The sequence below is a fragment of the Antechinus flavipes genome, chromosome 2 (genome assembly GCF_016432865.1).
Source record: "Antechinus flavipes isolate AdamAnt ecotype Samford, QLD, Australia chromosome 2, AdamAnt_v2, whole genome shotgun sequence".
Lineage (NCBI taxonomy): Eukaryota > Metazoa > Chordata > Mammalia > Dasyuromorphia > Dasyuridae > Antechinus > Antechinus flavipes.
The window spans coordinates 426,158,113-426,186,054 of NC_067399.1; the positions used below are offsets into that span (position 1 = coordinate 426,158,113).

At 37.5% G+C, this 27,942-nt stretch overlaps 1 protein-coding gene across 2 annotated transcripts in view; it reads left to right on the forward strand.

Moving 5' to 3' along the window:
• The window catches only part of ERGIC1 (endoplasmic reticulum-golgi intermediate compartment 1), a 141,386-nt gene that overhangs the window by 104,926 nt on the left and 8,518 nt on the right, over positions 1-27,942 (forward strand). For both annotated transcript variants that reach the window (XM_051978911.1, XM_051978910.1), the window contains exons 6-9: positions 4,236-4,340; positions 12,282-12,342; positions 15,991-16,091; positions 21,429-21,551. In XM_051978911.1, the coding sequence (XP_051834871.1) occupies positions 4,236-4,340; positions 12,282-12,342; positions 15,991-16,091; positions 21,429-21,551 (390 nt within the window). The remainder of the gene's footprint in view (positions 1-4,235; positions 4,341-12,281; positions 12,343-15,990; positions 16,092-21,428; positions 21,552-27,942) is intronic.

Genomic DNA, 27,942 nt, shown 5'->3' on the forward strand with positions numbered 1-27,942 from the left:
GGTGCCATTGTACTAGGGTTTAGGAATTGGAGGCAAAACTGAAGTACCTTCCAGGGCTTACTTTCCATTGAGGGAAATAAGATTTAAACACACACACACACACACACACATATACACACACATACATGGAAGGCAACATTGAGTAGAAGAGTGCTACATTTGAAAGGATTCCATCTTAGTCACTCACATACTGTGTGACCTTTCTGAATAAGTAACAGAACTTCTTTGCAACACATTTCTTCAAATGTAAAGTAGAAACAATAAACCCTGTAGTATATAGATATAAGTTCTGTGAGGTTTAAATGAGCTAATATATATACTTTGTATGGATACAAACTGCACCTTTTTCAGACTTTTTTCAGACTTTCAGTGTATCAATCACTTGTCCTGATTTTTCTCTTCTTTGTAAAAAATATTATTTTTTAAATATGGAATGGTTCTTGGGAGGGAGGGAAGGACGATATTAAAAAATAGAAGACATTAATAGAAACTTGTTTTTTTTTAAAGTAATTTTGCACAAAGGTACCTGAACTGAGAACTAAAACATTAATGAAATACTTTTGTGTAAAACACTGCATTTAGGAGGATTCAAACAGAAAAGTAAGACTTTTTCTGCTCTCAAGAAGTTTACACTTTGGGACAGCTAGATGACACAGTGGATAGAGCACCAGCCCTAAAGTCAGGAGGATCTGAGTTCAAACCCAGCCTCAGACACTTAATACTTGCTAACTGTGTGACCTTGGGCAGGTCACTTAACCCCAATTGTCTCAGCCAAAAAAAAAAAAAAAAGTAGTTTACACTCTGATGGAAGATTAACACTTAGTGGAAGATTTCAGCAGTAAGCAAAGCAGATGACAGTGCCTCTTCTTGAATGTTATTTCTACTGAAAAAAATCACATTGGGTTCTGGTACCAACTTTCATTGGCAAGAACTTTCCTTTCTGGGTCTTCAGTACTGGATCTAGGTCAGGTAAGGAAACCTCCTTTACCACTGTAGATTGGCATCTTCTCTGTGACTTAGAGAACTGAGCCTTAAGAAGTGAAGGGATTTGCCCAGCTAGAGTCACACTGGAAGATGGTGTCAATGCTAATACCACAGCCTGTATCTTTCTGGATTGAGGAAAACTCTAGCCATTACTTTTCTCTGCCTCTCTTTAAAGTGCTCTAATAATTTCAGTTACTGTTAAAGATAACTTTTGAAAAATGGTAACTTTAAAGTAATGATGTTAGTTGTGAAACTAAGAAATGGCTATTTTCATCTCAGTAATTTGAATAACTAACATCTTTGATCCCTCTTTTTTGGTATCAAATTTTTCAAGAGGCTATTGAGTTTTCCTCCTGTTACCTAATTTTAAACTGTGGGGAATTGAGCCTAATTTGAATTTATAAATAAGTTTACATATTGGAAAGTCAGAATAGCCACCATAGATTTAAAATAAATGTTGTTAAAGTTTAAATATTTCAAACTGTGTTGGCAAATAGTTGAATTCAACATTGGTTGAAATGGTTTGAAACCTTGGTGGATAGCATTTTTTTGGAGTTAACTGTCTCACTGAGTCAGCAGGAAGTTGTCAGGATTTAGGCAGGCACTATATGATTGGCACTGTATATTTTTCAGTCCATTAGTGAAGGCTACGTGGGCTTGTAAATCACATGCCCTCAAAATCCCTCATTTCTGCAGGCCAACACTTGCTTTGGTGAGTCACCCTATTCTATCAAACTGTGATATGATCAGTAATAGAGGCAGAGGTGAAGGTGGGAGAGAAATTGGTGTAGAACTAAGTTACTGAGTCAGACTTGCTGGGGGAAAAAGGGGGGCAATCCCATTTATTCAGATGCAAATAGCAACTATAGGGAGCTCATTGAATCATTTATCAGTGGTTCTCAAACTTTTGTTCTCAGTATTTTTATGTTGTTAAAAAAAACCATCGAGAATCCGTTCAAAGAGTTTTTGTTCACATGAGTTATATTTATAGCTATTTACTATATTAGAAATAAAAAATAATTTTGAATTTGCAGACCCTCTGAAAGGGTTTCAGAGACCCCAACAATTTTTTGGACTACACTTTGATTAATGGATCTTGTTACTCAGACTTCAAACTAGATCTTCTGATTATCAAACTGCTATCAGATGAAAAAAGCTCTAGGCACCTTGGGATCCTAATGAAAGTCATAGCTACTCTTATTCATTCAACAAGCATTTATTAAACACTTATTGTAGCTACATCCTCTGTTTGGTGCTGGAAAAACTGAAGCAAAAATAGAACAGTGTCTGCCTCAAGCCGTTTATCTAACTTTGAAAAAAACAAGATATTCACCTGTAAGTAACTGAATAAATGAATGAAAGCTATTGATTAAGCACTTACTATGTGTCATGAACTATGCTAAATGCTAGGGAACCAAATGCAAAAGTGAAATGGTCCTTGCTCTCAAGGACATTTTAATAGGGGAAACCACACCTATGGAGAGCAGGAATAAGGGAAACGATTCAGAGTCTGAAAAGTCACAAAGATGGTGAATGGAACAAACATTTTTCACTTGTGTCTGATTTTTTGTGACCCTATTTGGCGCTTTTTTGGCAAAGATACTGGGGTATTGGATATTTCCTTTTCTAGCTTATTTTACTAGAAAGTATCTGAGGTCAGATTTGAACTCAAGAAGATGACTCCTACTTATTCCAGTAGAGAACTCCACTAACACATTCTTTCCAGAGGCAATGGTAGTGGTAATTTGATTATAGTTCTACTGAGAAGTAGCTTTGGAATATGGTAGATAGATAGTCTCAGAGCAGGAAAGATCTGGTTCAAGTCTGGTCTTTAACACATATTGATTATGTAACCCTAGTGATTCACTTTACCCTCTAAGAGAGTCCCCAGAGGGAGATTGCTTATCTGGGAATTTCATGAGTCAGTAGACTGTAGGTCCAATCCCCATCTTTTTTATCCCTATCTTAGAGGAGAAAAAAAAAAAAAACAGTTAGGAGCCTGGAAAGAGAATGGCTGGGATGAAGATAAGTATTCATTGTCTCATAGAGTGCCAAGTTGAATGTCCCAAGCATGGTCTCTCATGATCCAATTTGGAGGGTAAATATAAAATTAATATGTACAAAGCTAAACACTAATGTTGAAGAAGACCAACCAAGTTATGGGGTGACTTAATATGGGATATGGCACTTGATCCTTGCTTTGATGGAATCCAAAACTGCCAAGAGAGATGAGATGAGATATTCCAGGTGTGTCAGTAAGAATTGAACATCTTGTGATAAGAACAAACAAGTAGTTCGGGTTGCCTGAAATGTAAAGTGAACTGGAGGTGTAATAAGTCTGAAACTTCTACTTCAGTGTAAAAAAGTAAAGTGTAAAAGCTTTAAATAAACCTGGTGGAAGCCAAGTCATGGTGGACTTTAATAGCAAATCAAAGTCTATTTATGATACCTAAAGGTAATGAGTGGAGCTTTTTGATCAAGGGAATGTTTTAGTCAGGTCTGTGCTTTAGGAATATTAATCTAGTAAATGTGTGAAAGATGATTTGGACAAGAAAGAAGCCCATTTTAGGAACAAGAAGAACAAGACCATTTTGGTCTTTGGAATAATAAAAGCCTATTTTATCACTTAGTTGAAGAGTAGATTCTTTGTTGTAGGCAATTTGATAAACGTTTAGCAAGCATCTGCCATTCATAGAACACTGTAAATACTGAGGAAATTCTAAATTTTTTAAAAAGAGGGTCTACCAATATATAGTCATTTACTAAACACCTATTTTGGGTAAAGTCCTAACTGTACAAGAAAACAAACAAAAAAAACCATTGTTGCTGCCCTCAAGGAACTCACATTCTGAGATCGGACACTTTGGCCCTTCCCTCTTGGAGCTTAAGGAATGCAAACATCATTGTCTTCAAAGAGTGATAGGACTTCCACCTGCTATAAACTCCTTCCCCTCAGTCTACCACAGCATAGCAGTTGAGAAGACAGCTTATTTTGCCTCAGTGAGATCATATTTGTAAAGCTTAACACAGTGCCTGGCACATAGTAGGCACTAAGTAACTCTGCCAAGTATCCTGATATTTGAACTGTAGCCCAGAGTCCTCCTTAACATTACTTTAGAAAATACATATTCAAGTCCCATGATTTCTGAACAACTTTCCATAGATAGAATCAGGAGAGAAGGGAAGGGGACTCTTTTCTAAAAGCTTGTTTTTCCTGTTTTTTTTATCCTTTGGGCTCTTGGCCCAAATAGGTCCCTGGCAACTTTCATGTATCAACACACAGTGCCACTGCACAGCCCCAGAATCCAGACATGACTCATGTCATCCACAAGCTGTCCTTTGGAGACACATTGCAGGTGAGTTCTCAGACCACGGTGACTTGAAGTTGTGATAGAGAGACCAAGAAATTTGTTATTTCTAAGTGAACAGGGAATATGGGTGGAAAGGATCCTTTTAGTGGTAGATTACATTTACCTATGGGAGGATGCTTTTTGCTGATGACCTCATGTGCTCAAAAGAGTATGCCATTGGTGGGTGGTGTGGAATTGTGGGTGGGGAAGAGGCAAGAGTGAGTTAGGCGGCTCCTGTGTCCTTCATCCTTTCTGGGCAGGGAGTAGACTTAAGAAAGAGAAGCTTTAGTTTTTTCTTGATTTCATCAGGAGGTAACTTCTTCCTTTTTTCCCCCAGCAAATTTACTTAAAATTCTTTGAAAGAAAGTCAATTCTACTTTTCTTAGTTCCCCAAGACAAATTTCAGTATCTCCTCCATTCTCCTGCTTCAACTAGGTCAACGCTTAATCCTGATTTCATATGTAGGTCTCTTTATTCTACCATACTCCTGTAACCTGTGTTGGTTTGACCCCATAAAATCTTGATGTTATATTTCTTATCTGTTTTTTTCTTACAAAACTTGTGTATGTACATACACACACACACACATACTCCCCCCCCCCTTCTCTTTCTCTCTCTCTCACTCATTGAGTTCCAATGCTAGTTTCCTAATCACTCTTTTCATTTGATTGCTCAAAGTGAACAGCTCATGCTTTTGTAATCTTAACCTGTTCCATGGCTTTGTTTCCAAGACATGTGCTTCCAACATGTGCTGATCAATCACAAACTTTCTGTCCTCATGTAAAAATCACTTTAGATACTTTTCAAATGTCATGATTTTTTTTTGGAAATGGTTTGAGAGTAGAAAAATTGTCTCTGCTATTTGTCCTCATGAGATCTTGCCATTTGCTCTTTCCTAGTTATCTTTTTTCTATCAAAGGACCAGGGACCAGACCTTCCCAAATTTCCCACATAAATACATATCCTTCAGTAAATGTCCCATTTCATTGATATGGACAGTCCTCCATAGAGGACATATCTACCAAGACATATTGTAGACTAGCCACATCTTTTTATCCTGTGACATTCTTGACCAGCTGTAAAATCTTCCTTGGCAAACTTCATGCGATCCTAGATCTAGAGTTAAAATGTACCTCAAAGGCCATCCTCTTTTTGCAGAATAGGAACTGAGGGTCCAAAGAGCTTAAATTATTTGCTCAGGATCACACAGGAAAGAATCAGTGGTACCAGGAAATGAATCCAGGTTCTCTGACGCTAGACCTGGCATTCTTTGATAACCCTGAGGCTCCCAATACAGGCATCTTGTTATCCCTTATTCTGATGACATGGCTGACTCATTTCTTTTTCTAGTCATATACATCTTTGATGATGTCTCCTGTCTTTGTTCACAAGTTTCCATAGAAATAGTCAACTGATACTTATGAGGTGTCAGCTATGTGTTACCCAAAGGGCACAGAGACAAAAAAAAATCCCTATTCTAAATATGTTTATAAAAATAATAAATAATAATAACACTTTAAGGTTTATAAAGGGCTTTACAAATATTGTGATTACAATTTACAAATGTGATTACATTTTATAAGGGTAACAGCCCTGTACAATAAGTGCTACTTTTACCCCCATTTTACAGGTGAGGAAACTAAGGTCAAAGTTAAATCACCATAGCACTTAGTAAATGTATGAATTGGGATTTTAACTCACCTCTTTCTAACTCCAAGTCCATTACTCTGTCTAGTGTACAGGTCTCTTAATCTAACTGAAGTCACAGACCATAGGCAAGTGAAAAAGATATGCATACTTTAATATAGTGTCAGAAGTTTTTAATCTTCAAGTCCTCCCCCAACTGGTTCTGTGACAGTGGACAGTCTTTATGGAGGTATGGTGCCAACAAAAGAATTTTAAATATAGTCTGGACTGGACCTGTCTAATCTGTGAATGGCCACAGCCAAACAAAGCAGGCCAGAGGCAGATATTTCAGGAATCAGGTAGCTCTCAAGCAAAGTCCCCCTAAGCAGGAGGACTTAACATATTGGGGCAGGAGTAAGGTTGATATTCTTAAAAATCATAAAGGAGTCAATCACAATGCAGTTGTCTTTAAGTCTCTAGTAAGCATTTCCCACAGTAGGCCCATACATGCAGATTTTTTTTTTTTTTTGGACAATGTAAATGTTCTTGAATCCAGTGGGAATAGTTTTTAAGTTATTAGGATCCTTACATAAGGGTCATGGAGGTTTGTGATTGTTCAGCAGGATACAGAACTAGAATTAGTATGAGGGAGGGGAGAAGGGTACAACCTCTGATTCGGTTCATTTGGCAATTACAGGCACTAGATTTCAAGAATTGTTAGCATTTCAGGAAGCTTTAATTAGTCACTTTATGCTGTAGCACATCAGCTGTAGCTCTAACTCCCATACCAGAATCTCCTGGGGAAAAAGGGAGTTCCAACAAATCTACATAGTATTATCATTATACACATATTCATTGATTTGAGAATGATAAATCCTATGATACTAGACAGAATGCTGGACAGAATCAGGAAGATAACTTCAAATTCAGCCTCAGATGCTTACTAGCCATATGACCTTGGGCAAGTCACTTAACTTAGTTTGCCACAGTTTCCTCAACTACAAAATGAGGATTTTAATAATAATAATAGCCCTATCTTTTAAGGATAGAATAATTTACATGTGTAATTGATGATATATTCCTTAATATATCATCAATTGCACATGTAAATTATCGGTGGAAGGGTGGAGGAAGTTGTGAAGGGATGGACAGAATATGGAACTCCCAGTTAAAAAAAAAAGATTTTCAAAAATTAATTAATTGATGTTTTTTTTTAATAGGCTAAGTATGCGAAGATGATCATGATAGCCTCTGCAGGCACATATAAGTTGGATTGAATCAAAAAATAAGCTGAAGATAGTAAAACTGAGTCAGTTATGAAGACACAAGGGATTAAATTCAGAGATTTGCTGTGATGAGTTGATAGTGATGTATGGAAGGCAGTGGTGGTGGTGGGATATCTTGGGATTAGCAGGATTTGGTGATAGATGAGATCCAAGGCATAAAAGAGAGCAGTGTAAAATGAATCCAGTGTTTTAAGACTGGTAGCCTGGGAAGTTTGAGGTAGTTTTGATGACAATGGAAATATTTGAAAGAAATGACAGATCTTTGGCCTGTACCATAACATTGAGGTGACTTTTTCATCACCTCTTGCCCAGACTGTAATTCCTTCTTTAATTGACTTCTCTGTTTCAAGTTTTCCCCCCACTCCTGGTTTATTCTTCACATAGCTGCCAAGTTCAGCTGGCAAGTTTGACTATATTACTTCTTCACTCAGAAAATTTCTATGGCTCCCTGTGACCTCTAGGATCAAATGCAGACTTCTTTGTTTGGCATTTTAAAATGGTCCCAAATTGAGCCCAGCCTACCTTTCTAGATTTATTATATGTAATGTCCCTCAATGCACTTTACAATTCAACCAAACTTGCTCTGTTATTCCTCATCCAAGATATTCTCTCCCTCCCATCTCTTCATTGACTGTCACCCATGCTTAGATTCTGCATTCTCCTCTCACCCTCTGCCTTGTAGAATGTCTAAGAAGCCTTTCCTGATCTGCTCTATACAACCTTCATAGATCATCTTGTATTAATTTTGTACTTGTGGGGGCAGCTAGGTAACACAGTGGATTGAGCACCAGACCTGGATTGACGAAGACTTAAGTTTAACTTCAGATATTTCCTAACTTTGTAACCCTGGGCAAATAAGCATATAACCTCTGTTTGCTCATCTTTAATATGGAAATAATAACAATAATAAACTACTAGAACTGTGGGACTCTAGAAGAAAGCAAGAGGTCAAGGCTAGAGATTTGGATCTGGGAGCTCTGTCTGAACAGAAAGTAGTCAAATATCATGTGAATCCACAAGTTCCTTAAGAATGGAAATATGTGAAAAGCATCTCATTTGGCAAAGGGAAGAAACATAACACCAGGAAGAAAGATAGGAAAGAAGAAACCATTGAATCACAAAAATCCAAGTTTAACAGTTTCCTGAAGGAAGTTGTTAACATTGTCAGGTATAGAGGAAAGGAGATCTCTTGATTGTAGCAAGAGACATTTAATGACCAATGAGCTGTTTCAGTAGAGTAATAATAATTATTAATGTTTATATAGTGCTTACTATATGCTAATATGTATGTGTAGTTTTGATAAAATGATTAAATTTTATTCTTTTCTAATGTTGTAACTAAAAATGTGTCCCTCAAATTCATATAAACATGCACCAAGGCAAACAGAACCACAAACTTGGAAATTTAAAATAACAAAAATCATCCATAACAGACCCTAAAATCCAAAATTGTTCCCAAAGTTCAGTAAGTCAAATGAATGAAAATGACATGAATTCACCTGTAAGTATTTAAGGAACAATTCAAATTTCAGTTCTCTTTTAAATGTTAAGAGGGGCTTGCAAACATATCTTATAGAAAATATCCTATCATGGAAGAAATTTTATAAGTCATAATGCTAACTTTTATGACACTGGAACCTCTCTATTTTAAAGGACACATGATTTGATTTATTCAGATACCTAAACTGCTGGTGAAATTCACAATTAGCTCACTGAAGATGCTGCTCATTGCCTAACATCTCTAGGGCAGTTTGAATATTTTTGTAGAACATCTATAATTAGGTTATTGCCCAAAAGCAATTTTATCTACTGGTATTTTTTTCTGTATATTTATTGATATTCTCTCCATTGCTTTTACTAGTTCTCGTTGCCTTCATAGCAAGTCTTTCAAAATTATAAACTGAATGGAACTTCCTTTGAATAAACTTGTGAAATTCCTTGTAGACCATTTGAAAGTTAAAAGGTTCATCCTAATAAATGTCATAACACTAAGAGACCAATAACATGGGTTGATTGAAGGTCTTTATTAGCATGGAAATGTTTCAGCAGAGCTTTCAATGATCTTGTTTTCTGAAACATTGAACAGTTTCAATTTGATTTCTCAATAAAATGCTTGTCTGGAAATTGAGAAACTAAAGGAATTCATTAAATTATCTCATTTGATAATTCCAGAGCACCAAGGAGAAAGAAAATGTAGTGGATTAATTAACACAGCAAGAATAGACAAAAAGATCAAAATGGGATGGCATCATAGAATTTTGGGGTTAGGAAAAACCATAGCGATCATCTATCCCAAGCCATACCTGAACAGTATTCCATCTATAAAATCTAATTCTCTAATTAATGAATTCCTACCTAGAATCTTGAAGAATGCCAGCAATACTAACTTATAACCCGACTCAGCTTGATTCTCCATCATTCCAGCTTTTTCTACTCCCACTCCAGCTACCTTCTCTCTTGGTCATTTTCTCCTAGGCCTTCATTTGAATAAGGATCTAAAATAGCAAAGCTACCTCTGCTCTGCCCATACCTTGACTTTCTAAACTATTTTTCCAGCTCCACCCCATACTTTACTTTTTGGCTCCCTTTTATGTGTTATTTCATTCCTTTAGAATATAAATTTCTTGAAGGCAGGAACTGTCTTTTTACTTGAATTTGTATTCTGAGCACTTAGCTCAGTACTTGGTATAAGTACTTAATAAATGCTTTATTTCTCTGTCTCTGATTAATTCCAACCTCATCCAAAGATCTCCAGTAGGATGATGGACCTCCCATGGTCTGAGATAGCCAATTACAGCCTAAAACAGATTTAATCCCTGGAAAGTTTTTCTTACATAGATCCTAAATGTGTCTCTGCAGCATCCTGGCTCTGACTTGTGGTATGAAGCAGAACAAGTCTAATCTTTATATGGCAGCTCTTCAAATTACTTAAAGATACATATCTTTTGTCTACTCTACTCCCTTCCCCCAACTCTTCTCTTCTCCAAGTTAAATAGCTCCTTTTTCTTCAAAAAATCCCCCCAGCATGGTATCAAACCCATTTATTATCATCACCCTTTTTGATATTCTCCAACTTGTTAATTAACATCCATCCTAAAACTTGATGCCCCAAACTGAGCCTTTAATAGCAAAGATAGAGTCTGACCAGGACAGAGTATAGCCAGGCTATTGCTTCCTTTGCCCTTGATGCTAATCCTTTTTTAATGAAGCCTGAGATTCCACCAGCTCTTTTGGCCAATATGCTACACTGTTGGTGCACATCAAGCTTGCCATCTGTTAAAATGCCCAAATGTTTTTTCATATGAACTGGTGTCTGACCACCCTACCCTTCTCTTGCCACATGATGTTCATTTTTTTAGATTTTACATTTTATCTGTCAGAATTAACCTGATTAGTTTGGCTTCTCAGTTTAACCTGTCAGGATCTTTTGGCACCTCTTTTTTGTTACCTAGAATGTCCTGCTTGGTGTTGTCTGCAGATTTAACTAGTGTGCTATCTATTCCTCTATCCAAGTCATTAATACAGTTATTAAAGTAATGAGTCAAGAACAGACCAGTTGGAAGTGGGGAAAGACTACACCAGATGAAGGTTTATTCAGTCCTAGAAAACTTTGCTCATGTTTTAAGGGCAAGAAAGCAATGGTTGAAATACAGAGCATAAGTAGAGTGGTTAGACATCCAAGAAAACGTCATGTATCGATCCATTTATGGTAAGGGATAAGGCTAGAGAAGATAGCATCAAAGTATTCAGAGAGGCTAGCATCTGGAGAAATTAAAAGGAGAGAAGGTAAAAATGCTATTAAGGTTACCACTCTTTGTTGGGTGAGGGAAAGGAGGGCAGTTAGAGATTTGTAGAGGCTCAGTTTTGTATATAGCAGTTTTTCCACAATGAAATGAGGGCTCTTTGGAGAGGTTATGGGGTACAGAAATACATGAAGTAGTTATTTCTAAAAGAATGCATGTCATCAGCTTTGTCAGCTCAAGGAAGGCTGGAAGGTTTCCCTGTAATAAATAGGGGTGAATTCAAGGTTTCTTATAAATCATTTGGATTGTGGATCAATGAATCTGTAAAGAACAGCATTTGATTGCAGGACCAGGAGAATCTGGAAAGAGAATGTTGACCCCTAAGGGGGTAAGACCAACAGATTTCTAATTTCCTGACCTAATACTTTGTTTACATATGTATAGGTGGAGAGGAGAGTTCAGAAAGATGCCTCCCCACCCCACCTCACCCAACTACATTTGGAGCCTTATCTCCAAATTACCATCCAGACCCTCTGCTCTGGCCAAACTAGTCTGATCACTGTCTAGCCAGTGCTACTCCCATTTCTCTGTTCTCTGGGTCATACTTCTTTCTCTGCCCCTTCCCTTTGGATAAACACTATTCAGTCAGTCCTTCAAGACTTGGATCAGATTCCCTCTAGTTCATGAGAAACTGTACTACAATGAAAAGAAGGCTGGTTTTGGAATCAAAGGCCTTGGGTTCAATTCTTGATCATTTGTGCCTATGTGACTTTGAAGCAAGTGATGTAACCTTAGAGGACACATGAATTTGGATGGAATGTAAAAACTACATTATTCTGAGCAGGCTGAGGCTGAAGGATCTCAAACTCAGGAGTTTTGAGCTGTGGCAAGCTATGAAGTTAGGAATCTATACCAAGTTTGGCATCAAGATGGCAGGTCTTATCATCATTCTGCCTACGAAGGGATGAACCAATCCAAGCCAGAATGTGCAGATAAGTAATGGGATTGAACCTATGAGTAGTCCTTATACTTCCAGCTTAGGCAAGATAGGGAACCCCAGTCTTAAAAATGACAATTAAAAAAAACAAAACAAAAAATAAAGAGCATTCTGTAATGGGTATCATAGTTTTCACCTGTCTCCCAAAGGTTTCTCTAATACGAAAAAGTTAAGAACTTTTATACTAAGTAAATGATCATGTAAGATAAGGCACATCCAAGGTTGTATGATAAGCTTCTCCTAATTTCTCTGATCTTCTATAGAAATGATTGACACAAGCTGTGTTTGTCTCTAGGTTCAGAACATTCATGGAGCATTCAACGCTCTGGGAGGAGCTGATAAACTCACTTCTAACCGTATGTATCAGATTGGGGCATGCTTCAGTCACTGGGCTCTGTATTGCAGCAGAAATCCAGAAGTATATGCTTGCTCAAAAGGCCAGAAGAATTTTAATTGATGCTTTTGAGCTTTGGGATCAGAATTTGTGATGTCATTCTTAATAAGGGAAAATTATGTCTCTGCTAATCTGGTCACACTTTGAGATTTAGTTTATTTATGCAGTTAGGTCAAATTTGATGGTATTATCTTGTTACAGCTATTCCCAGATATTCCTGTGGCTGTTGGTGTTCAGTCATTTCAATCATGCTCAACCCTTTGTGACCCCATTAGAGATTTTCTTGGTAAAGATACTAGAATGGTTTGCTTCTCCAGCTCATTTTTACAAGTGAGGAAACTGAGGCAAACAGGATTAATTGAGTTTTGACTTGCCCAAGGTCCCACAATTAGTATGTGAGGCTGCATTTGAACTCAGGGAGATGAGTCTTTTTGACTCCAGACCCAGCTGCCCCAGCTGACACTGCTGTTATTCTGGTAAAGGCTCTAATTACCTCATTCCTAGACTATTGCATTTGACCAGTGATTCGTCTTCCTGCTTCATCTTTCCCCACTCCAGTACATTTTCCACTCAGCTATCAAAGTGGTCTTGCTAAAATGGTATGTTTGACTACATCATTTCCCCACTGAATAAACTCCTGGGCCTTCCCATTATCTGTAGGGTTACATATCAAATCCTGCATTAGACTTTTAAAGCCCATCATAATCTGTCCCCTTCCTGTCTTTTCAGTCTTTTTATACCTTACTTCTCTCCAGGTACTCCAAGGACCCTATCCTCCTCAATGATCCATGAAGAGGACAGTACATCTCCCAACTCTGTTTTTTTAGTAGCTGTCTCCATGCCTAAAACTCCCCCTCATTTCCTTCCCTTAGATTCCCTGTTTTCTTCAAGTATTCACTAAAATCCCACCTTCTGCAAGCAGCCTCTCCTGGTCCCTTTTAATGCTAGTGCCTTTTTTCCTATGTGTGAAAGCATTGTAGAGATTTCAACCTAAGGCAGAAGAGGCCATAGTTGCAGTGAGAGGCTGGGGGTTCAAACCTCCGATGCCTCTGATGACTACTACCTTTGTGACTTTTGTCAGGCCATTTGGGCATTCTGAGCCTTAGTTTCCTTACTTGTAAAATGAAAAGATTGGACTAACTAAACTTAAAAGTTCCTTTCAGCTCTAAATTTATCTGAATTATAGAATTTATATTTCTATATCACTTTGTGATTTAGAACAAGCTTCCCTCAGAACCACTTTGTGAGGTGAGTAGTATAATTATCCTCATTCTACAGAAAAAAAAAAACCCAACAACTGAGGTTCCAGGAGGTTCTGGGGTTTATCCCAGGTCACATAATCAGTAAATGTCTGAGCTAGGAATCAAACTCAGTTTCTCCAACTCCCAACTCTAGTATTTTTTCCATTCTTTCATTATATGTTCTTGCAGAAGAAAACTCCTGACTCATTGAAATAACTACAACACATTTTGTAGGGTGTTTTCCAGAACTTGGGTCTTGAGTCCTAGTTGTAGGGATAATAAATAATTTTAATTCTAGCAAGGGAGCTCCTCTACAGAAGGGCTGCTTTGATGCTTTAGCACAGCTTGGAGGTGATCTTAGGCTCTAGAAGAGTATGCTAATGGAGCAGAGTCTGCTAGCTTCTGCTGAGCTAAGCTCAGAGTCTTGGAGTACACACCCAGTGACAGTCTGTGTCTGCTTTTCAAGGACCAGCCAAGCTAAGTGCCCAGATGCTGACCATCAGAGGATTGATCATGATGTAATCCTTTCTTTGATCAATGCAGCCCACAAGATGTAAAAATAAAAAATAAAAAAAGTTTTTCTTAGCCTCACCTTATATCCCCTTTTCCTTTAGCAGTGATGAGATCACAGATTTAAAGCCAAAAAGACAATTGAGATTATTTAGTGCAACTCTTCTGATTTTACAGATAAGAACATTGAGACCTAGAAAGATTAAACAGTGTTATCCAAGATCGCAAGTGGTAGAGTTGGAATTCAAACCTGGGTCAATGAATTAATCAATAAACACTTATTAAGCACTTATTGGAGATATGAAGACAAAAATGAAACAGTCCTTGCCCTCATGGAGTTTATATTCCATTGGGAAGGTAATATGTACAATAAGTATATGTAAAATATTTGCAACATTCCACTGTATCATTTTGGAGTGGTGGGAATGGGTAAAAGATGCTAAGAACCAGCAGCCCTTCCTGGACTCAAACCCCACACCAATATCAATATTTCCTAGTGTTGCTCTATAATTAGTTATAAATCCTAGCACCATTAACTTCAAAAAATCAAAATTATACATGACTTGGAAGGATAATCAAGAATTGAATGGTGGTGTGTGTCATACATTCCTTATATTATCAGCCTCTTCCAAAAAAAAGACATAAAAGATCATTTTGATAATAATTTAAAAGATCATTTTGATAACCATATTTCACTATAATTGATTTCCTTTGTAATGCCACATAATTTTTTTAGTATACATTTAAAAATATTCTGAGAAGGGTTCTATAGACTTCAGGAGATTGACAGCAGAATCTATGATATAATAGAGATTAAAAATCTCTTGTGTAGAAGAAGGCTCCTAATAGATTTTGAATGATGAGTTTTATGGAAGGAAATGGACTATAACTTCTTATAGTGAGAGATTCTGCCCCACTGGAGGGGGCATCCATACTGAAGGAACCACAAAGCCATTGGAACATTTGTGCGGTTTCAAAGTATCCAAGTATCCAGGAATGCTAGCTACCATGTCCACTTATAAATGAGATCCTGTCAATTCAGTCAGCAACAGAAACTTATTGATAGGAACCAAGATAAATCTTCCGTATGCAAAATTTTCTCTGGAGAAAAAAATGTAGAGAGTGTATAGGTTTACTTGCATTAGATCAAAATTAGGGAGATAAGATAAAACAATGTAGGCAAAGAAAGTGCCTCTCTAATGTATTGTAACTGAATTTCTTACTTTCTTAATTTATTTTATTAAGGATCTGAGTGAGGGGAAACCAGAAAATCATAAGGAACATTGTGGAACGGGAGGGGGGGGGAAGAGTGTGTGTGGGGGGAAGAATATTGGGTTTGAAACCAGAAGACCTGGGTTCAGCCTTTTTATTTATTAGCTGTTTGACCATGGGCAAATCACCTCACTGGGCTTTAGTTTATTCTTCTGTAGCCTGAGGAGGTTAGACTAGATATTCTTTGTATTCCCTTCTAGTTTTTTATCCTTTTATCATATGGTTATATAGTTGAGTAGGTATGGAACAAGTGACTAGAATTTGCTGAATCAAGTGAAGCGAATTTGAGAACATTAATCCTTAGTGGCTAACTCTGAGCACTGCCAAGTCATTGCTAAGCCCTTTAGCAACCACTTAAAGGACTTCAGTGTTTTCCATTTGTGCAAGCTTTAGTGGTTTGTATTAATTGGGTTAATTTGGGGGATAAAATTAAGTTGGCTGATATCACTATCATCATTTTATTGAGAAGGAACCTGAGGTCACAGAGTAACTCAGGCTGAGGATGCACATACACATTCTCTAATTACAGGAAGCAAAACTCTAATTTAATTTTCTTAATGGTACTCCTTATTTCATCCTTCCGGCAGCCCTTGCCTCCCATGATTACATCTTGAAGATCGTCCCCACAGTGTACGAAGATAAGAGTGGAAAGCAACGGTACTCATATCAATACACAGTAGCCAACAAGGTAAGTGGAAGTGTGGGGAAGGACTGAAACCCCCTCAAGTGGAAGTCATTTAAAATTTTCCTTTTCTTTCTGCTCTCACTGGGCGGCTTAAGGTACATTCAGGCTTTATAGAAGTGTCCAATTGCGACCTCTGCTGGCAGAGAGAGGAGCATAGGGGCTCCAAGAATTGAGCTGTTGATTGGGCCGGCTGTAGAGAGGGCCGGGCGAAGTCCTCCAGGAGCTTTAGTATGATGCATTAAAAATAGCCAATCCCCAGGAGGTCCAGAGCCATAAGGGGACCAGGAAGCACAAGACAATACATTTTTTTTCCTGGAAATTAAAAAAAATAGACTTAGATAAAAAAAGAAAAAATATATGCTATGTACACAGCGGATCATTAGAAGCAATAAATTTCCATTTCAAGAAAACTCATAATAATTATGACACATTGTTTTCGTAGCTAGGCAGCTTTTCTTTGCTGTCTTATTGATTTTCTTTTGCTCTCTTCTGTTTACTTTTTGCTTTATTTTTTTCCTCATCCTTCCTACCCTAAAGATGGTTATAATTAAGTATATATATACATATATATGTGTGTATATGTACTGTGTGTATATATATATATACACACACACTCCTATACACCCATATACATATACTTTTTTTTAAGATTATACCATGCCTATTTCTATTTGTCTTCTGTTTCTCAGAGAGTGGATAGCATCTTCTTCCATAAATCTAAGTCATTCCCTATTTTTCTAAATCAACTAGCTCATCATTCCCCATATCACAGTAATATTTCTTTCTGAATAAGTTATTTCTAAATCAATAAGATCTATGACTTCTGCCAGCAGAACAAAGCAAGTTATAGAGAATCATAAGTCAAGAGCTAGGAGGAATCTTTGGGTCTCTCTAGTCGGCACTCTCATTTTATAGATGGGAAAACTGAGATTCAGAGAGGTATCACACAGCTAGTATCACACAGCTAGTAAATGGAAAAAACTGGAGTCTCCAGAATCCAAACCCATTGTTCTTTCCTGTGTACCAAAAAACTCAAATACCCCCCCATATAACATTTATATGTGTGTGTGTGTGTGTGTGTGTGTGTGTGTATACACACACACACATACATATATACATACACATATGAATAAGCCCAAATATCTATCTTAATATGAAATATTTACATATTTATAAATATATTGTATATTTATAGATATATAAGTATATAGTTATGCAATATTATGGGCTGTATATATATCACACATTAGAATATTTATATAATTGACAATATATATTTATAAACTATTGTATGTTTATACAGTATTTGTAAAATATATATTGTATAATATATAAATGTACAATAATGTATAATATATAACATTGTATATCATATATAATACTATATAATATGTATATAATAGATAACAATGTATAATAATGTAATGTTAATAATAAATATATAATATATAAAATACAATATTTATAAAATGTCACACTGTATATTTACATTCTATTATGTATTGTCTATGCATAATATAATTATATATATATATAACATTTTATATTATATATTCTACAAATAACAATATGTAAAATATTGTATACACACAAATTGGGTTTATTTTTATATGAATGAGGAACTATATCAAAGTTTTCCTCTTGATTCTACCTCCCAAAATAACAACAATCCCTAAAACAGTTATAAAAATTGGAAGGCACTTTTGACATCATTGAATCCAACCTTTTCATTTTTAATTTCCCAAGAACACCTGGGGTCTGAACCTACATTACTTAATATCCAAGCTAATGCTCTTCCAATACCTCATCCTTTCTTAAATTGAACTAGTATATTTTCTTAAACTATTGAACTGGAATAAACCAAGAACATCAAATTCTTTTCCATACAAACTCTTTGGTTTTAGTCCATCTGCTGGTTTTTATTATTTCTGCTCCCATTGTAGTATAATAGCAAGAACATTCAGTTTTGAAATCAGAAGACTTGGATTTGAATCCCAACTTTGCCACTTCCTATCTTTATGAATTTGGACAAATAACTTTTTCTTCTTGTGCTGTGGTTTCCTCAGCTATAAAATAAGGTGTTTGGACTGGATGACCACTAAACATCCTTTTTAACTCTTCAGTTCTATAATCTTTAGTCTCCTTAACATGATAAGATGAAAACTGTTAGATATTTCTGACCCCAGACACAGAAGCATCTGATGTCTACTCCATGTTGTGATATAACTCTAACTTGCTATTGGTGCCCTTAAATGTCAGCATAGCTAGGTAGATCATTAGCTGTTTTGCATTAGAATATGGATTCTGAAGCTGACATCAAGCTGAATGAACATGGATTTGAGAAAGACATGGTTTTCTCAGAATCATTCTTTTTAAAAAGACAAAACTGTTAGATCTGGGACCATTAATTGCCTAGTTTTAAAACTCTGAAAATCCAAACCTGGAAGTTAACCCCCAAATTCAACTTCTGTGTTTTCAGAGCTATGGAAGATTCTAAATGATGTGAGGAAGATAGTGCATTGATTATATGCATCATAAAGCATAGTTCTTGAGTCATGGTTCTCTTTTGTTCAAAAATCAACAGTGGCTCACTATTGCCTAGTGTTCGAATTTATACAATTTGGCGCCTTCTTTGCATTTCTAGTGTTATTTCATAATTTCTCTCTTTGGTTAAGCTAAGAAGTAGTTTTATCACTTTTATTTTTTTCTTTTACTGATTAGTCTGCTCTCAACTAATTGATTTTCTGTTTGATTTATAGTACTTCCTTGGATTGATGGAGAATGTGTTAATGGCACCTTGAGGAGCATTTGTTAATTACCCTGGAAACCTCAAATTGAACCTAAAGTTTAGAGAGGTTCCAGAATCATTAGTGACTTGTGCTACACCTGGAAGGACATGCCTTTGTTTATTGGTTTCCTACTTATCCTTTAAAAACCAACTCATATGCCATGTCCTTGATGAAACTTGCTCTATTTCTTCCTCATTACCATCACCTCCTTAGATAGTAGTCTTCTTTCTCAGATCTAATACTTTGTTCTTTTTCTTAATCCTTTTATGTAATATTGTACTTTGTATTCTTCTATGTTGGTATCTCTTCTCTTCCTTCTCCTTTTAGTCTATAAGCTCTTTGAAAACAGAAATTATTTATCTAAGCTTTTTATTTCCCCTAGTTTAACTTAATGTTTTACTTTGTACATAGTAATCACTTAAATGCTTGTTGAATACTATTTATTCTATTACCCAGAGTGGCTTTGGGGATTACCTGCTACTTTTGATTGCTTTTCCCCCTAGGCCATCCATAACAAGTTACTTTTTTTTTTTTTTTATAAGGTCAGCCTTTCCATTTTATGTGCCAGGTCGCTGTTCCAAGTTCATAAAATTCATTCAAAAATATTTCTTAAATTATCCCAAAGTAGATTTAAAAACAGACATTTTCCTACCAATAATTATTTCATAGCATTCTGAGCTAGACAGGACCGTTAAGTACAAATAGTCAGTTAGTTTCATTTTTTCATAAAGATCCTTAGGGAAATCCAGTTGTCTAAAATGCTTCTGCTCCTACCCCACCATAATCAACCAAAATCTATCCTGCTTTAATTTAAGACTCTTTCCTATTGTTCTTGTCTTCTTTGGATACAGAGAACAACTGCCAGTCTCCCCCCCTCATAAAGCTTCTTTGTGTGTTTAAAGACAGTAATGAGGTCACCTCTTTGACCTCTGTTATTTAGACTAAATTGCCCAGCTCCTCTGATCTGCCAAATCATCCTTTCTGATTGTGTTTGTCACTCCTATGTGCTTTAGTCTCTGTCCATCTGCCAATCAGAGGGCCTTGCATCAGACTTTTTGGAGGAGGGCAGTGTGTGAGTCTGGGGGAACAATTCTCCTAGTATTCTGCCTTCTGGTGAATAAGATATGGTCTGGCTACAACATTAGTGGACAAATCCCTTTCTCCCCTCCCTGAGCCTCAGCTTTTCCATCTATAAAACAGAAGGTTTGGAATAGTTTTTTAAATCTAAGGTTCTTTTCCAACATATGCCATCCCAAATCCTAGTCCAGCTTTGCCCTACCACAGACCATGGCTGTAACCCTCCAGAAGTCAGACAGCTTCTGTTCAGCTGATCAACATTCACCATCCAGGGCTCGCTCTGTGCCTGGCACAGCTCTAGGTTTTGTTCCCCACAGTTCCGTGTACCTGCCTTTGTTAGGAGGTGTTAGGAGGAGGCTGAGTTGATAATCACTGAGCAATGCAGCATCTAGGCCAGGAGGCCCACAGAGATGGTGTGATTAGGCCAGCTTTGGTCCTGTGGGGTCACAGCTGCTCCTGGAGTATGGCTCCTTTCCTGCCCATTGGTTCTTCCTGTGCTGTAGCCAGAGCAATCACTCTCCCCTACATTTGCCTCACAGGGTATAATTTATTCTTTCTGTTCAGTGTCACCAAACACTGATAAAGCCTTTTGGACCGAGACATTTTTGAAAGTGCTCTTCAAGCAGGACAACTTGCTCAGCTGATGTTGACATTTGTATGAGTGGAATGGAAGCTGTGGCACTGAGCCAGGACTACATTGCTAGGGCTGCTCTGCACATTAGGGGTAGGAAAAGGTAGAAGATAAAAGCATCTCATCGATCTGTAACTTTCAAAGTTGGAAAAGAGATTGAGGGAATTGTTTTGTTATTACTATTCAAACCTGGACACTACAAACTCTTCATTCTCAATTCTTTGTCTGAGCAGACACAAGTGTGGCTATCTAGAGCACTAATCTTTGAACACAGGATATTCGATCTGGAAATGGTTATAGAGGCCAGCTGCCTCACTTAAAGATTGGGAAACTGAGGCCCAGAGAGAAGAAGGGAAGAGATTTTAATATTAAGATTACCCCATTTCAGACCCAGCACATCTTTAACATCTTCATGATGCCCCTAGGTTTAGAGTAACAAAATTAAATCCATGATGTTCCCATGCTGACCCTGAGTTTTCTCTGTTGATATTCCTTTCAACTGTGTAGAGACTGGGGCTGGCTAATGTTAAATCTAACTTTTTTTTCCCCTTTGGTATCTTTACTGCTTCTTTATGCCTCTGTTTCAATAGTATTTTTGATGCCATGAGTTATTAGTCAGCTTCTAAAAAGATGGAAACATGGTGCCTTGGTCTTGCCCATGCAATGACTAGCAAGAGAATTCAGGGAATCATTTAAAGGAAAGGTGAAAGAATATGGTGGATGGAGTGAGAAAGCTTCTTCCTAGTCAGTCATCTGGCAGAAGAGTAATTTAGAAATCCCTGACCTTATCTTGTGAAAATTGATTCCCATTTCCTAATCTCTTTTTTCCCCTTGCTCCCTTAGGAATACGTTGCGTACAGTCACACTGGTCGCATCATCCCTGCTATCTGGTTTCGTTACGACCTGAGTCCCATCACGGTGAAGTACACAGAGAGGCGGCAGCCACTGTACAGGTTCATCACCACGGTGAGTCTCGGCTGGCAGGACTCCAGGCTCATTCACTGTCTTATTCACTAAAGCCATAGGGACTGAGTTCTGGCAGCTGCTGGAAATCCAGTCACCTTCAATGGTCGCCTGGTTAATAATGAATCACAAAGTGGTCGATGGATATGGAGCCAGGCAGCAAGAATTGAACTTAATTGATTGGGTTCTAGGGGAGGAAAAAAAAAGAATGATGATAATGATGATTCACATTTCATGGCTTCATGGAACAGAGAGCTGGTCTCCAACTCAGGAAGGCCTGGATTCAAGTCCTTCTAACACATTCTGGCTGTGAGACTTTGGGTAAATCACTTCACAAAGCAGAGTCACAGGCAATTCTCTTTAAGACTTATTATCTGTTGCTGAGGAATTGTTGCTTTATTTTGATAGAAGTTTCCTCAATAGGAATTTTTCAATAAAATTGATATCACAGAGCTGGACCAAAAGAAACTTTGTACCATAAGGCCTTTCCTCACATTGCCCTCTGAGATTGATGACACAGATTTTATTAGCTCCATTTTACAGATAAGAATACCGAGTCCTGGGGCAGAGAAGTGACTTGCATGAGCTCACGCAGCTATGACATATCAAAGCTAAGATTAAAACTGATCTCCTGATTCTAAATCTGGTGCTTTAAATTTAGACAGCTAGAAGGCCTGGTGGATTAAGTACCAGGCCCGAAGTCAGGAAGACCTAAATTTCAAATCCAGCCTTAGGTACTTGTTAGTCACTTAGCCTTTGTCTGCCTCGATTTTCTTATCTGTAAAATGGAGTTAATGATGGCACTACATCCCAGGGTTATTGGGAGGATCAAATGAGATAATATTTGCAAAATACTTAGCATAGTGCTTGGCACATTTGTTGTTGTTCATTCATTTCACACACAGGTAACTCTTTGTAATCCCAATTTCTCAGCAGTGATACTGCAGCTTCTCCAGCTTATTTTACAGATAAAGAAACTAAGGCAACAGGGTTAAGTGACCCTTGCCAGGGTCACAAAGTAAATGTCTAAGGCTGGATTTGAACTCAGGTCCTCCTGATTTCAGATCCAGCCCTCTATCCACTACCCCATCCAACATATAGTATGTGCTATGTAAGTGTTAGCTGTTTATTATTATTTCCTTAATGCCATGCTACCTGATGATAAGGATACTTTACCTTTTCATAATATTTTTTATTTTTGAAAACATTTTCAGATGTATGATCTCTGCTCCTTGATCTTACAGAAAGTGATCCTGTGGGGGCTTTGGTGGGATGTCCTCTGAGGTTTCTTCCAACTTGGATTCTAGGATGTATAATATTTGTGTTATACAAAGATAATAATAGTTGTAAAGCACTTAGCACAGTGCCTGCACATAGTAAGTGCTATCTAAATGTTGGCTCTCATCATCATCATCATCATAATTGTTTGTTGCTTCTGTTATTATTGTCATTGATATATATATATACACGGCACCTGCTCATGGCTTACCTTCTTAAAGACATTCATCTCACTTTGAAAGGCTGCAGGACACAATTGCTGGGATCTTCAAACTCAGGCTGCCAAGATTTGGCTTCCTCCATTTCAGACAGACCCAACATCACAAAGTATCGTCAAGGACACAGGTGTTACTGACCCAGGGACACAGTGTCCTCACTGACCAGGCCTTTAGCATATGTTACACCTTAAGGCCTTCATCAATTTGCTCTACAATTCCCTCACTTCTCAGGGACACACACGATCTAGAGGCTGACACATCAGAAAAGCCTCTCAGGTTACCAGACTTGCAAGAGCAGCTCTCCTTTGCTACAGAGGTGTCTGATGGCTCTCTTTGCTGTTCACCTCATTAGCACGGTCATAGGCACAAGGACCAGTCTAGGAAACATTGGCCCAAAGACTTGAGTTAGGTCCGCTTTCATAAACTACTTAGAGACTACCCAGAAAGGGAAGGAGAGAATGAAAGGATTGGGGGAGGATAGGGGTGAGAGAGACAAAGAGAGAGAGAAGAAAGGGAAAGAGAGAAGTAGAGAGAGGAAAAGGGAGAGAAAGGGAAGAAGTGAAAGAAGAAGGGAGAGGAAAAGAAAAAGAGAGGAAGGAGAGAGAAAAGAAAAAGAACCAAGATGTCCTTATCAATATTATTGGTAGTATCTGCTGATTAGAAAAATAATCCAGTGGAAAGAATACTGGTTATGGTTTCAGCTAGTGGATCTAAACTCAGATCCCATCGCTAGTACTTATTACCAGTGTAACTGTGAACAAATCAATTAAACTCCCTGAGTCTCTGTAAAATGAGAAGGTTGACTCCAGTAATCTTGAAGGTACCATCTAAGTCTTAATCATTTGATTATGATTTTAGTTAGAGGGCTAGGAAGAAGTAGAGATGGTTAAAAACAACAAAAAAAAAATAATTAATGGACATCCCTATAGCATGATGCTATTCTGTAGGGAAGCCCTCCTAGCATTACCAGGAATATTTTAGAAAAGTGCTGATTTAAATGTTGGCATCCTGGTTGCTGTGGCAACCAGTGAGTCAGCTGTCACTGAAAAGACCTTCTGGCCCACTGAATAAATCCGCCTGCCTGTGGCAGATGGAGCCATTGTTGACTTTCAGAAGCTTTCAGATGTTTCCATTCTTGCAATGAAGCAGCAGATGTTGTATTCCATGAGTGGGGGTGGAATGGAAGTGAAGTCTGGGGGAAGGGGGGGGATAAGGAAGAACAGGGAGGGGCAAAAAGTGGGAGCACCTGCTGCCTCTTCTCTTTTATTGAATACTTGTTTACAAAGCCACCTCCAGCTCAACTGTCACCAAAAAGCTGCTGTCTACAAATAGGTTGGGAGAGAATGGATTTAGGCTGAGGCACTGCCACTCAAATTGGACATTTGGGTACCATATTTGGGGAGGCAGCTGAGAGTGCTACAAGTGGACTTTTTCCAAATGTAGGTGGCATGGAATGAGAAGTGGGAGTAACTGGAGGTTGAGGGGATGTAGGGTGTGGTTACCCAGCTGCATTTCCAAAGCTAGTGGGTGTTTCTGATATTTCTCTCACCCTGGATTTCCCCTCAAGAGGGAAGGATTGTACTGCCTGGGAAACATTATGTTTACAACTAGGTCTCTGTTAATCCACATTAAGCAGAGTGAGGCAGGGGGAGGAGGGAAGGCATAGTATGGACAGTATGGATAAATGAAATCCCTAATAATCACAAAACTTTATATTAAACAAGTCATAGATTCCTCCCTTATAAAAGCATAGCATTTTAGACAATATCTTTAATGAGCTTTGAATTAAACATACTTATATTTTCCTTTATTCTTTTAATAACCATATTTGCATGGATAAGGAAGTGCCCTGACAACTAAGATAATGCTATCCGTAGTGACATTTGCCAAAAACCCAAAAGCCCACCGTGTATTTCATTAGCAGTACCCTGTATTGGGCTTTTACAGAAAGACTAAAAGTAATTGCTTACAATGAGAAGTTTGGAAGTAGGGGGAATAACCATGCTGATAAGACTGTGGATTCTTTTAATTAAGTTTTTTTATGGTGTTTAACATTTTCCTTGCCAGTATTTAATGGAAGCACCCTAAGCTATAAGTTGACAACTAATAATAGAGACTAGAGATAGGGCCTGTCACTCCATTAGAATGTAGAAAAATCCCTTGTGAAGAAATAACAGAGTTTATAGGTTGAGACCTTTTCAGCAACAAATGGGTTTAGAGAATTCCCTAGTGCTCCAAGAGATTAAGGGAATTGCCCAGAGCCACATATTTTATGCCCAGGGTGGACCTTAAAGTCTTCCTGCTTTAAAACTAGTTGCCTATCCATGATGCCAAAATGCCTCTCATACTAACAATAGCAACTCATTTCTATACCCATATATGTGTGTATGTACACATATATACATTTTTAAAAAAAATTCTGTGAACTAAATAGCACCTTAATTTCCTCCCCTTGTCAAATGGGGTTAACGAATCTCATTGGCTTAAGAGACTTATTCAAGCTCACACAGGTATTAACTTTTGAAACTGGCATGGCAGAAATGTACAGGAGAAGGAGGATGGTGGAGACTCTAGATAATTCAGATCATTAATCAGCCTTTAAACCTTAGTAGGGCTCTGTAGTAATTGAGCTCTGTATCTGGGAGGGATCAAATTAAAAGTTATGTTAAGGTTTTGCCTATTATGAGGAAAACTCTAATAATAATTGTAATATTTCCCAATTCTATAGGAATTTATTTAGAATTTCCAGAATTTTTTTTATAGCAACTCATATGTTGTAGGTAGTATAAGGATGATACTCTTTATTTTACATATGACAAAACTGATACCAAGAGGTTATTTGATTTGCCTATGATGACCCCATTTCTAAGTCAGGACTCCTACTCAAATATTCAGCTTTCCAAACCAGTGCTTCTTCTGATTTAACCATGTGCTCATCTAATCAAATCCAGTTGCAGTACCATCATTGGTAATAGGGTTTTCCAGTCCACAAGTTGTGGTAACCTATTCCGTCATCATTTAGCAACTTGAGCACTTGTTTTTTGCTCTACCCAAATAGGACATTCTTGATTTGACTTGGATGTCCTTTACATTCTAAATGAACATGAAGACCTTATCTTTGCCCACTGGGCCCAAGTTGGACTTTTTAAACAGCAAAATCAGGAATAGAAAAATTAACAAATTCAGGAAATGAACATGCATTCTAGTATCCGGTCTAACAATGGCTTACATTCATCTCAAACACACAAAGCACTTTGCATCCATTATCTCATTTGGTCCTCGCAACCAGATGATCTCTGTGGTCTGTGATGCTATTTTGTTAACTCTGTGAGAGAATTAAAGACAAGGAATAATATGTTCCCATTTTACAAATGAGAAAATTAAGGCTCAGTAAAGATTGCACCCATGCTCCAGCTAGCAAGTGGAAAAATCAGGACAGTGACTCAGATCTTCTGCTTTCCAGATCCAGTATTCTATATTGTTTTCCCTGTCTGGCTCCCAAGTACTCAAGTAAAATATTCCTGAAGATCATGTCTTAGGGAAAAAGAGGTCACTTTATATGTATCCATAAATGTGCTCATTTAGAATTATAAATTGCAGTGGTCTTTCTGATTTGGGGTCCAATCAGCCATTAAAGATCTATATGCCATGTGCTTAAGCATCTACAATGTACCAGGCACAGGAAATAAAAATTTTTAAAAAAATGAAACAATCTTCTCTCACAAGGAGCTCACATTCTAAGGTGCTTAAGAGGTGTGGATGTGGAGGGCATGTGGGTGGATGTTTTGTGAGGTAAAAGGATAAATAATTCAAATCCTGTTAATCTTTCTTTCCAATAACCTATTCTCTCACACCTTACATTTGCATTGTTCATCTGAAAGTATGGGTATCTCTAGTTAGTGGAAATTTGTGTAGCAAAATGTAATGGGATTGATCTATTAAGAATTTGTGTTGGTTTGCACTTTCTAAAGATAGGGATTTATGAAGTTCTTCAAATAAATTCAATTAAGAGAGGATCCATTCTCAAAGAAGGGGATGAGCTTTTGAGCTTGCAGTTGGGGAAGGACACTAGTCTATCCTCTTTCTTATCTGGCAACATTCTGCCATCAGTATTCTGCCATTTGAAGTGTGGCTCCTAAAGGCTGCACCAGAAAATACCAACCACACAGATGCAGAACAACTAGATAAAAAGACATCCTCAAGAACCAAGATCTCTTGGACTTCTGGCAGTAATAATCTTTTCATAGCCAACAAACTTCCACTGTACTTGCAGCCTAAACACCACCACTACCAATACTCTAACTCTTATCGTTATAATAGCTTATATTTATGCAATATGGATCTAGTAAGACTGATGGACCTTCTTTTTCCCCCAGTCTTATTTTAAAATATTTTAATACTTTGATGAATTGGTCATCTCACAGCCACAAATAGTTTGTCCAACAGCTCAAAATAAAACTCCTCTGTGTCTGTGTGATTTTTGTCCTGTTTCCCCAACTATAAGACATTTACCCTCTACAGAGGAGTCCCCAGTCAAGTTAAGACAACTATTTGCCAGGAAACTATTAAGTTCCAAGGATACAAAGAAAGACCCCAAAACCCTCTGCCCCAATAGAGAGAATCTGTTTAAATAGTCACATACAAACAAAATATATGTAAGATAAATACAAGATAACCAAGAAAAGGAATAATGTAGTGATTAAGTGGGGGTCGAGAAAGGTTTCTTGTAGAAAAATGTTTTAATTGTACTAAGAGACATCTCTCTGATTCTTACTATTTCAGAGCTGCCAGTCCAATTTTTGAGCTATATGTCTACTAACCTTCACTCATGTTACATGATAGATGTACCTCCTTTTGTGGGGATAAATATCCTTAACAGGTCTGTGGTTTTAGAGCAC